A 17,264-nucleotide genomic window follows, 5' to 3' on the forward strand; every position below is an offset into this window, starting at 1 on the left:
CTCAGAGTATATTTTGGAAAAGAAAGAAAGATATTTCAAAAAAATATACTTGCATCTTTATGTCTTTGTAAGTTTATCAGCATGTTTAATTTTCCCATTAGTCACTATGATAATTAAGACCCCTAAAAATTCGGGTGTTACATGACGTCTCTTGAACATCGTTCCCAACGACTTTCTAATGAGATAGGTTGAGTACCTTCCCATATGGGCCCACATGCATGACATTCTTGAGGAGAAGCTTATGACTTGAATAAGAACCAATTTTGGCATATGATGATAATTTGGTGTCGGGCTCATTTATGTTATACTATTCTATGGTGCATGCGATTGTAATGAATTGCTTTTCACCCCTCTGTTGTATGAGTTGTTGTTTATTTCCTCTTTCATCAGAGATGAACACTGAAGATGAAGATCGTGTTGCTTAGAGATATAGAGAAACACTATAGACATAGCCGCATAGATCGAGTATTATATGTTGTGTGTCGAAGCTCGATTAAAAAAAAATGTTAGAAGGGACCGAACTTTTGTCAAATAAAAAAACATTTGTCAAATTAAAGAAAAATAATATCCGTTTTAAACGCCTAAAATGTCTCCAACAAAACTTTATGCTTAAGTTTCATTAATGCCTTTACTCTGAAGTATATGATGATGCTTTTTGTAAATCAACCTTTGTTTAATCGAAGGTGGGGTTTGCCTATTTGCTTATATTGAGGGTTAAATTGACCAACTCATATGCACTATCTTCTTTCTTTCTATCGCCTTGTTCCAACTCCATATTTGACCCACGTCGGAAAATAATGAATTCGGGTATTAGTTCCCAATATCTAATTAACTTCTTTGCAAGTTAGGTTCCCACGCAAAAATTGGATTTTTTATGTGAAACAAACACAACATTTTTTTTTCTTTCGTCAAAGGTACATATAGATAGTTCCGTTAAAGTTACGTTGCGACATCACGTACATAATGCAAACTGTGTCTCCACTTAATTTTCTTCCTAGTTAAACAGACACATGTTCGTTGAACTTCAAATGTAGATCCTAATTAAAGAACAATTTTCGTTTAACAAAATGGTAATTGAGATGATAGTATTTAACTATTTATTACAAAGACAACAATGGAACGTATATACAGTAAAAATAAATATGGCATGCACACATGCATGCTCACGCATACACTAAACATTTGCTTATTTTCTACCCATTTTGCCAGTAAAATTTTTGGTATAAATTCCTATAACTTTTCTTGTATATTTTAAATTTTTCATTTGAATTGAAAATCTGATAGAAAAATTGCAAGAAATGTAAAATTTTGTTGGAGAGCATAAATATATATCCATCCATCCTATAAGCCACAATGAGTAAATAACGTAGTGTGAAAAGAAAACATTTATTTTCTATTTTTTGTCATTTGAGTTTATTATTCATACATAACTATTAAGAAACCTATATATCTAACAAAAAAATAGTTATGAAATTAAGGTTTGAAAAATAATAAGATTAATGTATACCCAATAACTGTAACTCATGTGTCTTCGAATAATAGCTTAAGTGGTGAGAGCTAGGAGACATGTGAGTTGGGTACAGGAGGTCATGGTGTAATTTATCTTTATGATGTTTATTATTGCCATTTTACTAGATAAAGATTAAAAAAATAAAGATAGAAAAGATGGATTGATAAAATAATATCCTAGATGTGTATCAATTATTTGATGTACACGTATCATTGCTATTTTACTTCTTAATACTAATAATTAGTTTTTTTTTTCAAAAAAAAGAAAAACAAGATACATTTGTTTTTTATCACACAAGATACATTAAACGCGTACCAATCACCAAATAAAATATGGTGCAATATATATGTGTGTCTTTTCTTCCCCTATTACTTTGAAAACAACAATGATATATACATACCTCGTTTTTTAAACACTTCATTTCCACCTATTTTTGTTTCTATCTCTCATCTTATCATCTATCACATCTCATATTTTCTCTCTCTTACTTTTTCTTTTCTTTCTATCTCTCTCCTCATTCCACCTCTTCCACCTCTATAAGAGGTGTGTAAATAACATTTTCCCTTTGAAAATACAGTCTGAGAGAAGAGAGTAGTTAATGACTAAAAATAATTGAAAGAGAGTTAATTGATATTGATTGATTGGTATCACGTGATACTGAGGCGCAGGCAGTAGTAGGTTAAGTGGTTGACCCCATGAAGCGGCAAATCAGATCACACAGTACAACGTTAGTTAATTAATTAATTTCTAATTGTCATGAAATGTAGTAGTACAACTGTACAAGTGAGAGGGTTAGAGAGGGAGAAAAAAGAAGTAAGAGTGGCTGAATTAGAAATTTTATAAAGTCTAGACAAATTTTCAAACCGCAAATTCACACGTTACAATATATAAAAAATTATAAATCGAAATAAAAAAGACTAACAATTTTACCAATCAGAGTATAGTTAATTTGAGTTTTATTTCGTTAGACAATACAAGATAAGGAAAAGAGACGTGTAAGAAGACATTTAAAAATGGAACATAACAATAGTGTGCTAAGTTGGTAGAAAACCACAAGCAAATGATATCTCCAAATCTTCTTTACGATAAATGTTTGAAGAATATCAAAATCACTAAATGACTTAAATATCTCTCGCTCGGTGGAACATATCATCAAGTCACTGAACCACTCATTGTTGATCTTGTTGCGTAATTTAGACTTAATCGTGTTACCCAATATACTGTATTTTTCTCTATATTTCTTCTATCACATCACATCATATACACACAAGAGTAATGGAGTATACACTAAAAGATATTGAAAAAAATCAATTAAGACCCGTGTGTCCACGCGCATAATAGAAATGATGGTGTTTCAAAGACTTTGAGCGTTGATGTTGAAGCAAACTCTTTCTCATTTTACCGCACCCACACACACAAGTTGTCCAACAAAACTCATCACACAATTCCAAAGAGAGAGAAAGCAACAGACAAAGTTAGGTAACACAGCATTGACAATCAGAGAGAGAGATAGAGAACATAAAACCATTGTTTTGTATTGTAAGTCAGCAACTAAGACTTTTGCTATAGCTGCTGCTTCTGTTTCTGTTTCTGCCTCCTCAACCTTTGTTGTCCACTCTGATGAAATCCAAAACTCCAACTTAGAAAAATTAGCACACAAGTCAGCTCATTTGAAATCTACATATTTTATATTGTAGTTAGATTCTCAGGAAAGATAAAGAACTTTCCTTTTCTGTCTTCAACTTCAACAACAACTGTGATATGACTTGTGCTTTTTATTTTACACCATGTTTCCTTGATTTGAAATTTTCTGCTATCTTTGTCTTTGTCTTGCTATCACTGTTTGTGGTTTGAAAATCAGAGAGAGTGAGACAGCAAATACCAAATAAAGAGGCTGAAAAGTGGGTTTGGTTTGGAAAATAAGCAGATCCCTTTGATGGAAGTTTGTTGAGGTTAGGTTCTAAGGCACACTGTTTCTAGCTACCCCTTTTGTTTATTCTGCTTAAATTTCAAACCTTTTCTGGTTTCTGATATCTCAAGTTAACAAAGATTTCATTTTTGTGGGTGGGGGGTTTGGTGTGAAGCTTGAGAGATCTCGTGAGATTTTCATGGTAAAGTTTCATTGTTGAGTTGAGCTCTGAGCAATATCAGGTCAAAGATTGTGAATTTCTGGTGGGGACTGAGGGATCTCACAGCTCTAGTTGTGTATTGATTGTTGTCTCACTTTCTTTCTTCTTTATTTTAAATGGCCACTGTTGATTGCTTCATCCGCAAGCTGTGCTCATATGGTCCCTTTTCCACTTTCTTTGGTGTTTGGGGATATGGGATATAAGTATCCTCATTTGGGTATTTTACCTCTTTCTTCAAGGGTTGATTTTTTTTCTTGCTTTCAGATTGAGTAGAGAGGGTTTTCCCATAGTCTAGATCTCATGTTCTTGGGATTGGTGGTCTAATTTATTTCCTTGAAATTGGTGTCTTCCTTGTGCAATTGCAAGTTGTGTGTTGAAGTTTGAGGGTTGAATTTTGCAACCTTTGATTAAAAGTTACTTCACTTCTCAGTGATACTAGCTTCTGCTGTGGTGTCTATGGGAGCTTAGTCCTGACATTGAAGTTAACATCTAAGTTTGGTTTCAGCAATGGCGGTGCCTAGATGTTTCTTGGTGACAATTCTGCAGTGGTGTTTTTTGGCTTGCTTACTTTGCTTGTCTCTGGCTCTTAACAATCAAAGCCAATTGTGTAATCCACAGGATTTAACAGCCCTGAAGGAGTTTGCAGGAAATCTTACAAGAGGCTCTATCATCAGAACATGGTCCAATGATGTTGTGTGCTGCAACTGGGTTGGAGTTGTCTGTGATAATGTGACTGGTGCTAGTAGAGTGACCAAGTTGATCCTTCCTGAAATGGGTCTCAATGGGACAATTTCACCTTCTTTAGCACAGCTAGATCAGCTCAATGTGCTGAATCTTTCATTCAACAGTCTTGGAGGTGGGTTGCCTGCAGAATTATCCAAGTTGGAGCAGTTGAAATTCCTTGATGTGAGCCATAACATGCTGTCAGGACCTGTTGCTGGAGCACTTTCTGGTTTGAAATCCATTGAAGTGTTGAATGTTTCTAGTAACACATTTTCTGGAGACCTCTTCAGCCTTGGGGAATTGGAATTCCCACATCTCCTTGCCTTCAACATGAGTAACAATTCATTCACTGGAGGATTCAGTTCTCAGCTTTGCAGTTCTTCCAAGGATCTTCACACCCTTGATTTATCTGCAAATCATTTTGGTGGTGGTCTTGAAGGCTTGGACAACTGCACCACCACATCTCTCCAACTGTTGCACTTGGATTCCAATTCATTCTCTGGGGTTCTTCCAGATTCATTGTATTCAATGTCATCCTTGGAGCAATTCTCAGTCTCTGCAAACAACCTATCTGGCCAGTTAAGTAAGCAACTGAGTAAGCTCTCCAGTTTAAAATCTCTTGTGGTTTCTGAGAACAGGTTTTCAGGGGAACTCCCAAATGTTTTTGATAACCTTTTGCACATAGAACAATTAGTTGCACATGCCAATTCATTTTCTGGACCATTACCTTCCACCTTGGCTTTGTGCTCTAAACTTAGAGTGCTTGATCTTCGAAACAATTCCTTGACAGGTTCTATTGATCTTAATTTCACTGGGCTACCTAATCTTTCCACACTGGATCTTGCTAGTAATCACTTCATTGGAAGCCTTCCTAGTTCTTTGTCCTTTTCTCATGAACTGAAAGTTTTAAGCCTTGCTAGGAATCGTTTAACTGGTTCTGTCCCTGAAAACTATGCCAATCTGAGTTCAGTTTTGTTTGTATCCCTGTCAAACAACAGCATAGAGAACTTATCTGGTGCACTGTCTGTTTTTCAACAATGCAAAAATCTCACCACTCTTATCCTCACTAGGAATTTCCATGGTGAGGAGATTCCAGGAAGTGTAACAGTAGGGTTTGAGAGTCTCATGGTTTTAGCACTTGGGAATTGTGGTCTTAGAGGCCATATTCCTTCGTGGCTATCGAAATGCAGGAAGTTGTCGGTCCTTGATCTATCTTGGAACCATTTGAATGGTAGCATTCCTTCTTGGATCGGTCAGATGGATAGCTTGTTCTACTTGGATTTCTCGAATAACACTCTCACTGGAGAAATACCGAAAAGTTTGACAGAGTTGAAGGGCCTCTTGTGTCCGAATTGTAGCAGATTAAATCTCCCTGCTTATGGAGCAAATCCTCTCTTTGTTAAGAGAAACACCAGTGCTAGTGGGCTGCAATATAAGCAGGCCTCAAGTTTCCCTCCTTCCATTTACTTGAGCAATAACATGCTGAGTGGAAATATATGGCCTGATATTGGTCTATTGAAAGCACTGCTTGTTTTGGATTTAAGCAGGAACAACATCACCGGCTCCGTTCCCAGCACTATTTCAGGGATGGAGAATTTGGAAACTTTAGATTTATCTTATAATGATCTCTCTGGAGCGATCCCTCCATCATTTAACAACCTCACATTCTTGTCAAAGTTCAGCGTGGCATATAATCATTTAGAAGGACCAATTCCAACCGGGGGGCAATTTTTAAGCTTCCCTAGTTCCAGCTTTGAGGGGAATCCCGGGCTTTGTGGGGAAATTGATTCTCCTTGCAAATATGTTGACAGTATGATGCCCCATATTCCTTCTGGTTCGTCCAGAAAACTCAGAAGAAGCAATGTCCTCGGCATAACGATTGGTGTAGGAGTAGGGCTTGCACTGCTTCTTGCATTTATTCTGCTAAGAATTTCAAAGAAGGATGATGATAAGCCTATTGATAACTTTGATGAGGAGTTCAGTGGTAGGCCACATAGGTTATCTGAAGCACTTGTTTCCTCGAAATTGGTCCTTTTCCAGAATTCAGATTGCAAGGATCTCACTGTTGCGGATTTGTTAAGATCCACAAACAATTTCAACCAGGCTAATATTGTCGGTTGTGGTGGGTTTGGTCTTGTCTACAAGGCAAATCTTCCAAACGGCACAAAAGCAGCTATCAAGAGACTCTCTGGGGACTGTGGGCAGATGGAACGCGAATTCCATGCTGAGGTAGAGGCCCTCTCAAGAGCTCAACACAAGAACCTTGTTTCTCTGAAAGGCTATTGTCGGCATGGGAACGACAGGTTGCTAATTTACTCGTACTTGGAGAATGGAAGCTTGGATTATTGGCTACATGAGTGTGTGGATGCAAATTCGGCTCTAAAATGGGATGTGAGGCTCAAGATTGCTCAAGGTGCAGCTCATGGATTAGCTTACTTGCACAAGGGGTGTGAACCATACATAGTGCATCGCGATGTTAAGTCGAGCAACATTCTTCTGGATGACAAGTATGAAGCTCATTTGGCTGATTTTGGCCTCTCAAGGCTAATTCAACCTTATGCTACTCATGTCACAACAGACTTGGTAGGAACTCTTGGATACATTCCTCCAGAATATAGTCAGACACTGACAGCAACGTTCCGGGGCGATGTTTACAGTTTCGGCGTTGTTCTGCTTGAGCTTCTTACTGGTAGAAGGCCTGTGGAAGTGATCAAGGGGAAGAATTGCAGGAATCTGGTGTCTTGGGTTTTTCAGATGAAATCTGAGAATAGGGAGCAGGAGATCTTTGATCCAGCCATTTGGGAGAAGGATCGTGAGAAGCAACTGTTGGAGATGCTTGCAATTGCTTGTAAATGTCTTCATCAAGATCCAAGGCAGAGACCCTCTATTGAAGTAGTTGTTTCCTGGCTTGATGATGTAAAATTTGATGGTTGTCAACAGTGATATAATTAGTCTTTGCTTTGGTACTTAGTACTACCCAGATGTTTGGGTTTTGGTTGTTGTATCATGGATAATACAGTTGTAAAGCAAGGTTATTGTATGAAGTTGGAATCTCCTTGTTATGAATAGTCTCCTATTTTTGTTTTTAGTCCTTTAGTACATTACACTGATAGGAGAAACATAGATGAAACAATATTTTTGGCCATGTCTTGTCTGTGATAAGAGCAAATACAGAAGAATGTATCAATTTTTCATTTTATAAGGCCCCTTTGAATGTGATTTTAATGTTATATCGTAGTCAGAGTCATCTACTGTGCCATGCATGGAGAGCATGACATGATTTCTAATTAACAATGATATATACACACCTCATTTTCTAAACATTTCATTTCCACTCATTTTTATTTTTATCTCTCTCATCTTATCATCTATCACATCTCATACTTTCACTCTTTTACTTTCTCTTTTCATCCTATCTCTCTCCTCTTCCACCTCTCTCCACCTCATATTAGAGGTGTGAATATAACATTATTCATTTCTAATACTTCCAAATTTAGTGGTCTTTATTCTTCAGCTTGACTTCTTTGCCTGGTCTAAAATCCGTCAGTTTTTGTTTTCTTTTCTGTTCCTGATTGTTGGTAAGATTCACATCTTGTGGCTACAATTTGTGGAATGCCTATGCTTGTAGTTGTACCATAAAAGAATGCATGCACATTCTCTTATCCTTGGCAAGAGTTAGATACCAAGTAATACTTATGACGTGTTTGGTTCTGCGATATGAAGTGTGAATCATTGGCAAGAAAAGTGCTTACCTGCATAAATTTCTAAAGGCTCATTCAATCATATCTTTTTGGTGCCAAGTTTAGGCCTCTTCAATTAAAGATTCTATGTAAGTATGTAGTATTTGTCATCTCTCTTTTTAGCTATGCATGTTTTCCAAAATCCGCTGCATGAAAATTGACATAAAAATCAGCTGAAGAATCTCTTGCTCTTTCATTGCAACCAAAGACTATCCAAAACCATAGTTGCTTTCCATCCTGTTATTTTCTTGTGGAAAATTAAGATTGAAAACGATTTGCACGACTTTAATTGAGTCCATTATGTTTTAATTGAATTTTGTTATTGGATTATCTGTTCATTCAGAAAAGGATGAAGCTTTTTCAGTGGTTCCAAACAAATCTGGAAACGTGGGGCATCATTGTCTAGAACAAGATGAGTGGATATGCACATTGGAATTTATCAATTGGCTCAACAAGTAAAATCCCATCACAGCATTGATGTGAAATCCCACTGTTATCTATTATACATGGAACTGTCATTTCCATGTTGAAACTCCTACTATGCCATTAGCATTACTTTAATTGGCAAGAACTGGCTGTGGAACCCAAACACCAAAAGTGGCTTTCTAGAGGGAATGGATCAATGGAAGAAACTTCTTTGGTTGAAAAGCAGTATGCTTGAATTCTGCATTGGAATTTTTTTTGGTTATCCTATAATCCCATAAACCCATGTGGTGCATATTTTAAAGTTCTTCTATAATTAGTTGTAAAGTTAAAATTAATTCTGGAGCAAGTTAAAACTAATTATGGAGCGAAACCTCTGAGAGTTGCACGCCAAATTCTTAGAAACGAACAATTACAATAGCAGAATTCAATCTTACTAATAAATGAACAATTACAATATGGGATTTCCTCACTTATATGATGGAAAGGATGCAGTTCAGCCCAATATGGGTTAAGTGGATAAAGAGTTGTCTTGAATCTGCTTCAGTTTCTGTCTTGCTTAATGGGAGTCCTACACCAGAGTTTAGCATGGTAAAGGGCTTGAGACAAGGGGATCCGCTTGCGCCGTTCCTCTTTCTGATTGTGGCAGAGGGACTTAATGGTCTGCTTAAGCAAGCAGTGAGTCTGGGTAAGTTTAAAGGATACCGTGTAGGGGGGAAAGTAGAGGTGCCAATTCTTCAGTTTGCCGATGATACTATCTTCTTTGGGAAGGCATGTGTCCAGAATGTCAGGGTGGTGAAATGTATCTTGCGGTGTTTTGAGTTGGTGTCCGGTTTGAAGATTAATTTTCACAAGAGTAAATTGGCAACAATTGCTGTGGAGGAAAGAACAACTAGCAGAATGGCCTCTCTATTGCATTGTAAGGTGATGACTATCCCTTTTGTCTATCTTGGTATCCCGGTGGGCATCAGGGCTTACTTGTCTTCTACGTGGACTCTGATCCTTAAAAAAATGCGCGCAAAGCTTAATCCTTGGCGGCGCCGTCACATTTCATTTGGTGGGCGGGTTTGCTTGATTCAGAGTGTCTTGTTTGCTCTTCCGCTGTTCTTTCTTTCTTTTTTCAAACTTCCAGTGGGAGTTGAGAAAGAATGCAGGAGAATCATGCGTGATTTTTTATGGGGTGGTTTATGTGATGGTCAGAAAATAGCTTGGGTGAGTTGGGAGCGGGTCTGCAGACCTAAGGAGGTGGGGGGCCTTGGACTCAAGGACTTGACTAAATTTAACAAAGCTTTACTTGGGAAGTGGAAGTGGCGTTACTTGTTGGAGCCTGATAGTCTTTGGTGTCGTGTTGTCAGAGCTAAGCTTGCAAACAGGAGCAGGTCAGCGGAGTCTCCTTGGTGGAGGGAGGTTCAGGAGGCGTGTCTCAATGATTCAGGGGGTAATTGGTTTGAACTAGGACTGTCTAAAGTAGTTAAAAGTGGGGATGCCACGCGGTTTTGGTTGGAGGACTGGTCAGGATGTGGTATGCTCAAGGATCGCTTTCATAGGCTCTTTAATCTGTCTCGGCAGAAGTATGCTACTGTTAAGGAGATGGGTGCTTGGGTTGGGGGGGGGGGGTGTGGTATTGGATTTTTCATTGGAGGCGAGCTTTGAGTGAGAGAGAGCAGGGGTGGGTCCTAAATATGTGTGAGGCAGTGAGGGGTGTGAGCTTGGTAGAAAACCAATGCGATAAGTGGTTGTGGTCACCAAACCAAGGGGGGGCTTTTACGACTAATAGTGCTTACTCTTTTTTGCAGGGTAATAGTGAGGAAGAACCTGATCAAGCTATGCAACTGTTGTGGGCAGCTCCTGTGCCATCTAATGTCAAGGCGTTTGGATGGCGACTGTTGTTGGATAGACTTCAAACTAGACAACAATTGCTTTGCAGAGGGGTGATTCAAGTTACTGGTGATGCTCGTTGTGCCTTCTGCCGTCTGGAGTTGGAGACGGCTGCCCATTTGATGTCGTCTTGTCAAAAGGTTCGTGAGGTTTGGACGCTTTGTAATAGTTGGATGGGAGGCACTCTAACTCTGTATGATTCACCGCGCGATCATCTGATGCACTTTGCTTGTCATGGCTGGAGTAGAAATCAAAGAATGGGAGAGATTGTTGTTTGGCTCGTTGTGGTATGGTCGGTGTGGATCCTTAGAAATGACGTTATTTTTAAGGATGCATTGTTTGATAAGGATTATTTGTTAGATATGGTTCAATTTCGCTCTTGGAATTGGATTCGCCATAAGATGAAGAGTGTGGGGTTCTCATTATTTGAATGGAAAAACTGTCTGGAGGCTTGTATTCACTCCTTGTAGTTGCAGTGTTAATGCTTATGCTGCTGCTCTCTTGTATGGGGGCCTGCTGTCTAGCTTTCTGTGAATTATTTTGGGGTGCTGTTATGTCTTTCTTTGGTTGTGGGTGTAAGTTAGGGAGTAGGGAATTTCAATTTGGTCTTAAGGTGAGCATGGCGTGGAAAGGAGGAGTTTAGTAGCTGATTCATTGCTGCTACATTTTCAGGCTGATATTGTCACGTATTGGAGGGGATTTTTTGCTGGTTTTTGCTGCTTTGATTCATTACAGTGTCTTGTATTAGTTTGGTTTCAGTGTAGGGTGCGTTTGGGCTTGTCTGTTTGTCTTGCTGGTGTAACTTGCTACTATTTTGTAATTTTCTCTTCTTTCTTCTTCTTTCCTCTCTTTGTATATGGGTTAGCACCCCTTGTGCTTAATCAATATATTCTTTGCATATCAAAAAAAAAAAAAAACAATAAATCATTTTTGTATGAGAAGTGCTAGTTGTTAGAAGTCCCACATTGGCTAGAGATAGAGCCAAGATAAGCTTTATAAGGGTAGTGCAAACCTCAACTCTTGAGCTAGCTTTTGTGGTTGAGTATATGCCTCCCAATTTCTAATATGGTATCAGAGCCTATCCTAGATCCATTTGTTGTGGAGACCTCCCATTATTGGGCCACCCGTTGTTAATCCCACGTTCCAGTCTGTTCAATCCTGGACGTGAGGGGGTGTGTTAGAAGTCCCACATTGGCTAGAGATAGAGCCAAGATAAGTTTTATAAGGGTAGTGCAAACCTCAACTCTTGAGCTAGCTTTTGTGGTTGAGTATAGGCCTCCCAATTTCTAATACTAGTAGCACTCACTTTATCACTCTCTTTCTAACACTCTATTTGATGATTGAAATTCATGCAGGTCTCATCAAATTAGTAGTAGGGACGATAAAATTTAATGGACCATGCATAAATTTTAAGTAATTAAAGAGACTATTATAAAGAAAACGTTAAAGTCAGTATTGCTAGTATTTCTTGTTTGTTTTACTTGGTCATACAGTTACAATAACACATTTAAATATAAGCTTAAGCTTTTTGGGCTGCTGAGGCTTTTCTCCATGTTTCAATGACGACTTGGTCTGAACTCACCTAATGCGCTAGCCAGTACAAATCGCATGGCAATAAACATATCCAAGCAAATTCTCATCCATGTATGGTGAGCACTGACCTATAAAACCTTATATTTTAATTTATACTTTAGACATTAACCACATAGAATTAATTGATGATGGTCAAGTGATCATCTAGAAAAGTAGGAGCAACGCGTTAACATTTGAAATTCAAATTGTTAGCTATATGGATGATATGCCATGGAATTAGAAAGAATGTTCTCTACTTCGATGTCTCGTTGAAAATAGAGGGGTATGGGGGAAATGGACACCACCTAATGCAATAAAAAGATGAACGGGGGCATGTAAAGGCACGGATCCATGTTATGGAGTACGGGGCAATTGCCCCCACAATGTTCTTAAAATAATGTTTTTTTAACACCTATTCCCCTTTGACCTTTTAGAAAAAGCTAAGAATAGAAAAAGAAAAAAAAAGAGAGATATGATGAATTGTGAGAAGGTGCTTGCTACTATACCACAACATTTAGTTGGGGTATGATACATGAGATGATGTGTACCAATTAAATTAATCCAGAGTGTAATTAATTAAGTACTCTTTTTTTTGGTCAAATATAGGTTAATATTGATTTTATTATTTACTAATTAGTCCTCAACTAATGTACTAAATGAGAATCCTACTATTTCATTGTTCTTCCCTAAATTCATCCATTAAAAATCATCAATTTTGTAAAATAAAACTCAGTTCTTCATAACCAAAAACAACATACAAATTTGGGGTTTTAGAAGCAAATTTTTTGTTCTTCATGTTCTTCCTTTCCTCCAACATCTCCCTTTCTTAGCCTCTTTTCTTCTCAGTTCTGATTTGGGGGAAAAGGTGGGTTCACTGCAGATCTAGGGTAGAAGAAGAAGAAGTGGCAGATCTGAAATCACCATCACTATCTCCTCTTTTCCAGAAAACCCTAAAACGCGGATCTTGGGTTGCAGATCAGCCTCTTCTCCCCTAAAAGCTCAACCAACAAGCCATAACCACCCAAAATTGCATCCGCCGCCACCTCCTGCTTGCTGCCCCGCTACCATCACCTTCGTTCTCCCTGAACCGTGCCACCATCATCATCGTTCTCTCCAAATCGCGGCTGCCACCACTTCTTGCTTGCAGCGCCGCCACCATTTCTCCGAGTCCAGCGCCGCCATCACTATCACTTCCCCTTCCTAGTTCAGCGCCGCCGTCACTCGCCCTCTCTAATTCCGGTGCCGCCATCACTTCTTGTTTTGGGTTTTGGTGTTCATGTTTTTTATCTTTCTTTTTTCCAGATCTGGATTATGGAAGGTTAAATGGGGTTTTGACTTTAGTAAGGGAGATGTTAATGAAGAAGATGATGATGAAGGATGAATTTCTGGGTTAAGATGAAGTTTAATCTCTTTTTCTGAATGTGAAAACCCTAAAACGCACAAAAAAGAAGTTTCATGAAATTGGGTTACCACTTAACGAAATTACAAAAATGTTAGGACCATAACATAATTAATACAAATATTTTTTTTTGTTTTTTGTTATTTTTTAAAAAGAAAAATAAAGAAGTCAAAGTTTACAGTGAAAACAACTTCTATTGGTCCACATCACTCAGGTATGATACAATTGTGGTATGGTAGCATTTACCTTGTGAGAAACATGAGATTAAAAAGAAAATCAAGATGCAAATAAAATGTAAGAGAAACTGAGCGTTAATACACCATAATTGCTTTTTAAAAGAGGAAGACTCAACTTATACCCCATTCAATTTTACATTGTTACACTCAATCTAAACCATTCATCTTATTTAATCTAACACTGACCATTTGTACAATTTAATGGGTCACATGACATTTTGACCATCACTCGCAAGAAGAGTTTGGCTTTAGTGCTTCCGCTGCCATGGCTGGTGACTTGGGAGGTTAATTAAACTTGGGAGCTTAGAGGGAGAAACAAAGGGGAGCAAGAAGCTAAGTGCATGCTTTAGAATGTTACACGGTCTAATCGGCAGTGGGTGAAGCCTGGCGTGTGGTGGGTGACTCATGCTGTAGTTAGGGGTGGCAATATGGGTTGGCGGACTTAGCCTGACCCGCCATCAACCCATCGAAATACGGGTTGGGTTGAGCTAACCCACTTTTTGCATTTGAGCTGACCCTATCTTGACATTTGGGTTAAAAGTCTCAACCCAGCCCGCTAAAAAACACGGGTCACACGGACTGGCCCAGTGGGTTAAGCCCATTTTCCCACCCCTAGCTGTGGTGTTTGGTGCTCTTCCGTTGTAGGTAGCTGCATTCTTTAATATGTGTGCTTCTTTTCTCCCAGACAGTTAAGTAGGAACGAAGGTAGTATCGTATCTATACCAAATCATCTATCTTTAAGAAATCGCTATTTTGTCGGAAAGTTGAGGTATTCATTATTTATTTATTAATGAGTCGGGTACGGATATTGAGGTATTCATACTCATGGACACTAACCCGATACATAAAATACTAAAATACTCCAATATGTATATACACTGAGGGATGCATGTACAACCCTCACTTGATTTTTAAAAAATTTATTAGAAAAAAATTGAGTAGTAAAAGTATGTGGTTTTTTATGCCTCTTTTGGTAAAAAATATCATCACTTGTGTTTCACATTGCTAAATGCCCTCACTTGTATCCTACATTGCTAAATGTCCTCACTTGAGTAGTAAAAGCATGTGGTTTTTTATGACTTCTTTGGTAAAAAAAATGTCATCACTTGTGTCTCATTTGGTAAAAAATGCATTCACTTTTAATAGTATATATTAATTTTTTTTATACGAATTTATATGTATATATTGCTCTCACAACATTGAATTTTTGGATCCGTCACTGTGTATCAGTGGCGGACCCACATACACTTGAGGGGGTTCAGTTGAACCCCCTGAAAAAAAAAATTCCTACCTACCCCCTATAGTAATTTTTTTTTGAACCCCCTGAAATTAAATAATTGCACCCAGGACCCACACTCCTCTCTCTCACGCACTCAGCACTCATTCTCACTCAATCTCTCTCTCACCACGCTCACGCAACGCACACCTCTTCTCCTTCCTTCCAGGCTTCCACGATTCTCCTGATCTCCTCACGGCTCACGCACACCTCTCCTTCCTCACGGCTCACGCACACCAAGCACTGAAGCACACCTCTTCTCCATCCAGGCTTCCACAATTCTCTCTCTCTCTCTCACGCTGTCGCACCCACTCTCTCTCTCAAGCACAAGCTGCAGCCTGCACAACGCCACCACCGGCGGCCGGCCACACACTGCACAACGCCACCACCCACTCAGCCACTCTCTCTCTTTGTTGAAGCTTGATTGCTTGAAGGTTGGTTGGAATTGAAAACCCCCAAATTGAAAAACCCCAAATTGAAAACCTAAACCTCAAATTGAAAACCCTAACTGCTATTATTTTGATTTGCTTTCCCTTTTGCTGAGTTTGAAAGTAGTTAAGTAGAGTATGTTGTCAATTGTTGAATTTGCTTAAATCAATTTGTCAATTGTTGTGATTGAGAGTGATTCAATGCTCAGTTTCTCTTCTGATCTGTCATTGAGTATTGATGAGATTGTTTCAGATGGTGAAGAGTTCAATGCTTACCCGTCCATGTCTGAGATCAAAATTGGCTGAAGTTCTTGAACTTACATTCATTTCATTCCTTAGTGTTTTCCCCAAGGGGATTTGTTGTAATGTGAATATTATAGGAAAAGTGCTAGTTCATTGACATGAATTCAAAGAAGAAATCCATTGAATTTCATGGTTTAAGCTCTGCCTAAGGCTCAGAAGCTAAAATGTAGTATATACGGATTTTGACCTTATTTTGAAATTGAAATTGAAGGTGTGTAAATTTTGGGGAATCCAAGACTACATGCACAAAAAAATGGGAGTAATTGGTTTGAGAGTAATTGGTTTGATTTACATGAGAGTAATTGGTTTGAGAGTAATTGGTTTGATTTACATGAGAGTAATTGGTTTGATTTCAATTTTACAAAACATTCCAATCATTTTCAATTTTACATGAGAGTAATTGGTTTGATTTAAATGGTTTGATTTAGTAATTGGTTTTAATCGATGTGTTTACAGTTGTTTTTAATTATATTTTTATCAATGTGCTCATTTGAAAAATTTGACCCCCTGACCCTGGGTCCTGGATCCGCCACTGCTGTGTATATAGTAAGAGATATATATATATATATTCAGTTTAATCTCTAATGACTTTTTACTTGGGTCTTAGGTTGTGGTTCTCCTTCAAATAAACTTATATAATTGTAATGGTAAATACATAAGTTCTTAGACCCAAAAAAGAAAGAAGAATAAAAGTATTCACCATCACAGATGGACTGTGAGTCAAATTTGGGTGGTGATTTTAAAATGTGTTTTGGTTCAGATATATATTTGGAGAGAGACTTTTTATTTTTAGTTTTTTACTCACTGGAGAGAGTATTATTCTCAAGATATTGATAATAATCAAGTTTTACCGTTAAAAACAAAATTAGAGGTGGTGGGTAAGATTTATAATATTATAGGAAGATATAGAAAGGTTTCGTATAAGGTGCATTATGTGCAAAGTCTTGCACCGGTGCATGAATGGGTTTTGGCCATAGAAACCGCATATTATTTCAAGATCCCTTTAATTTTAAATTTATACTTAATTATAATTATTTTGATTTTTACATTAATGCCCTTGTCTCCTTCCTCTTGCTTTCCCTTGATGGTGACGCTGCTCAGCCACTAAGTTGTCGTCACCGACGACAACCGTCCACCGTCACGCCACCGTGGGTATTTCCGGCCTACCTCCTTACCATTGTCGGTTTCAGAAACAGTTCGAGTCAATAAATCAAAAACCGCAACCACTCTTTGCCACCCACAACACCAACGTCTTTGACAACTATGTCCAGATCTAAATTCCATAACCCTTTGCAGAAGAAGAAAACCCATAACCCTCTACAAAAATTATTGCAATGAAAAACACTATTCAAGAGGAAAAGAGGGATAAATCATGAAACAAAATTCACAAGGTTGCTTCACTGTACATATACATACAATGATACAATTTGTGCAAAGTAAAATCAACAGAGGAGCAATGAGAAAATTGACAAATAGTTGAAAGAAGAAGAAGAGGGATGGGAGATAAATAATTGAGAGGGTCGAAATTAAGGTCAATGAAGATGGCTCAATCACTGTGAATGGGTCGATGAAGATCTTGGCGATTTCAGAGGTTGGTGATGATGGAAGAAGGTGGGAAATTGGTGGTGGTGGTTCTCACCCAAATGT

General features: G+C 38.2%; 1 protein-coding gene across 1 annotated transcript; it reads left to right on the forward strand.

Annotated features, from left to right (window-relative positions):
• Positions 1-2,920: 2,920 nt before the first annotated feature.
• On the forward strand, positions 2,921-7,428 carry LOC130745323 (phytosulfokine receptor 2). The gene has a single exon (XM_057597509.1). It carries the CDS (start codon positions 4,147-4,149, stop codon positions 7,303-7,305), a length of 3,159 nt encoding a protein of 1,052 aa, XP_057453492.1. The 5' UTR covers positions 2,921-4,146; the 3' UTR covers positions 7,306-7,428.
• Positions 7,429-17,264: the final 9,836 nt, after the last annotated feature.

Source organism: Lotus japonicus, chromosome 3 (genome assembly GCF_012489685.1).
Source record: "Lotus japonicus ecotype B-129 chromosome 3, LjGifu_v1.2".
Lineage (NCBI taxonomy): Eukaryota > Viridiplantae > Streptophyta > Magnoliopsida > Fabales > Fabaceae > Lotus > Lotus japonicus.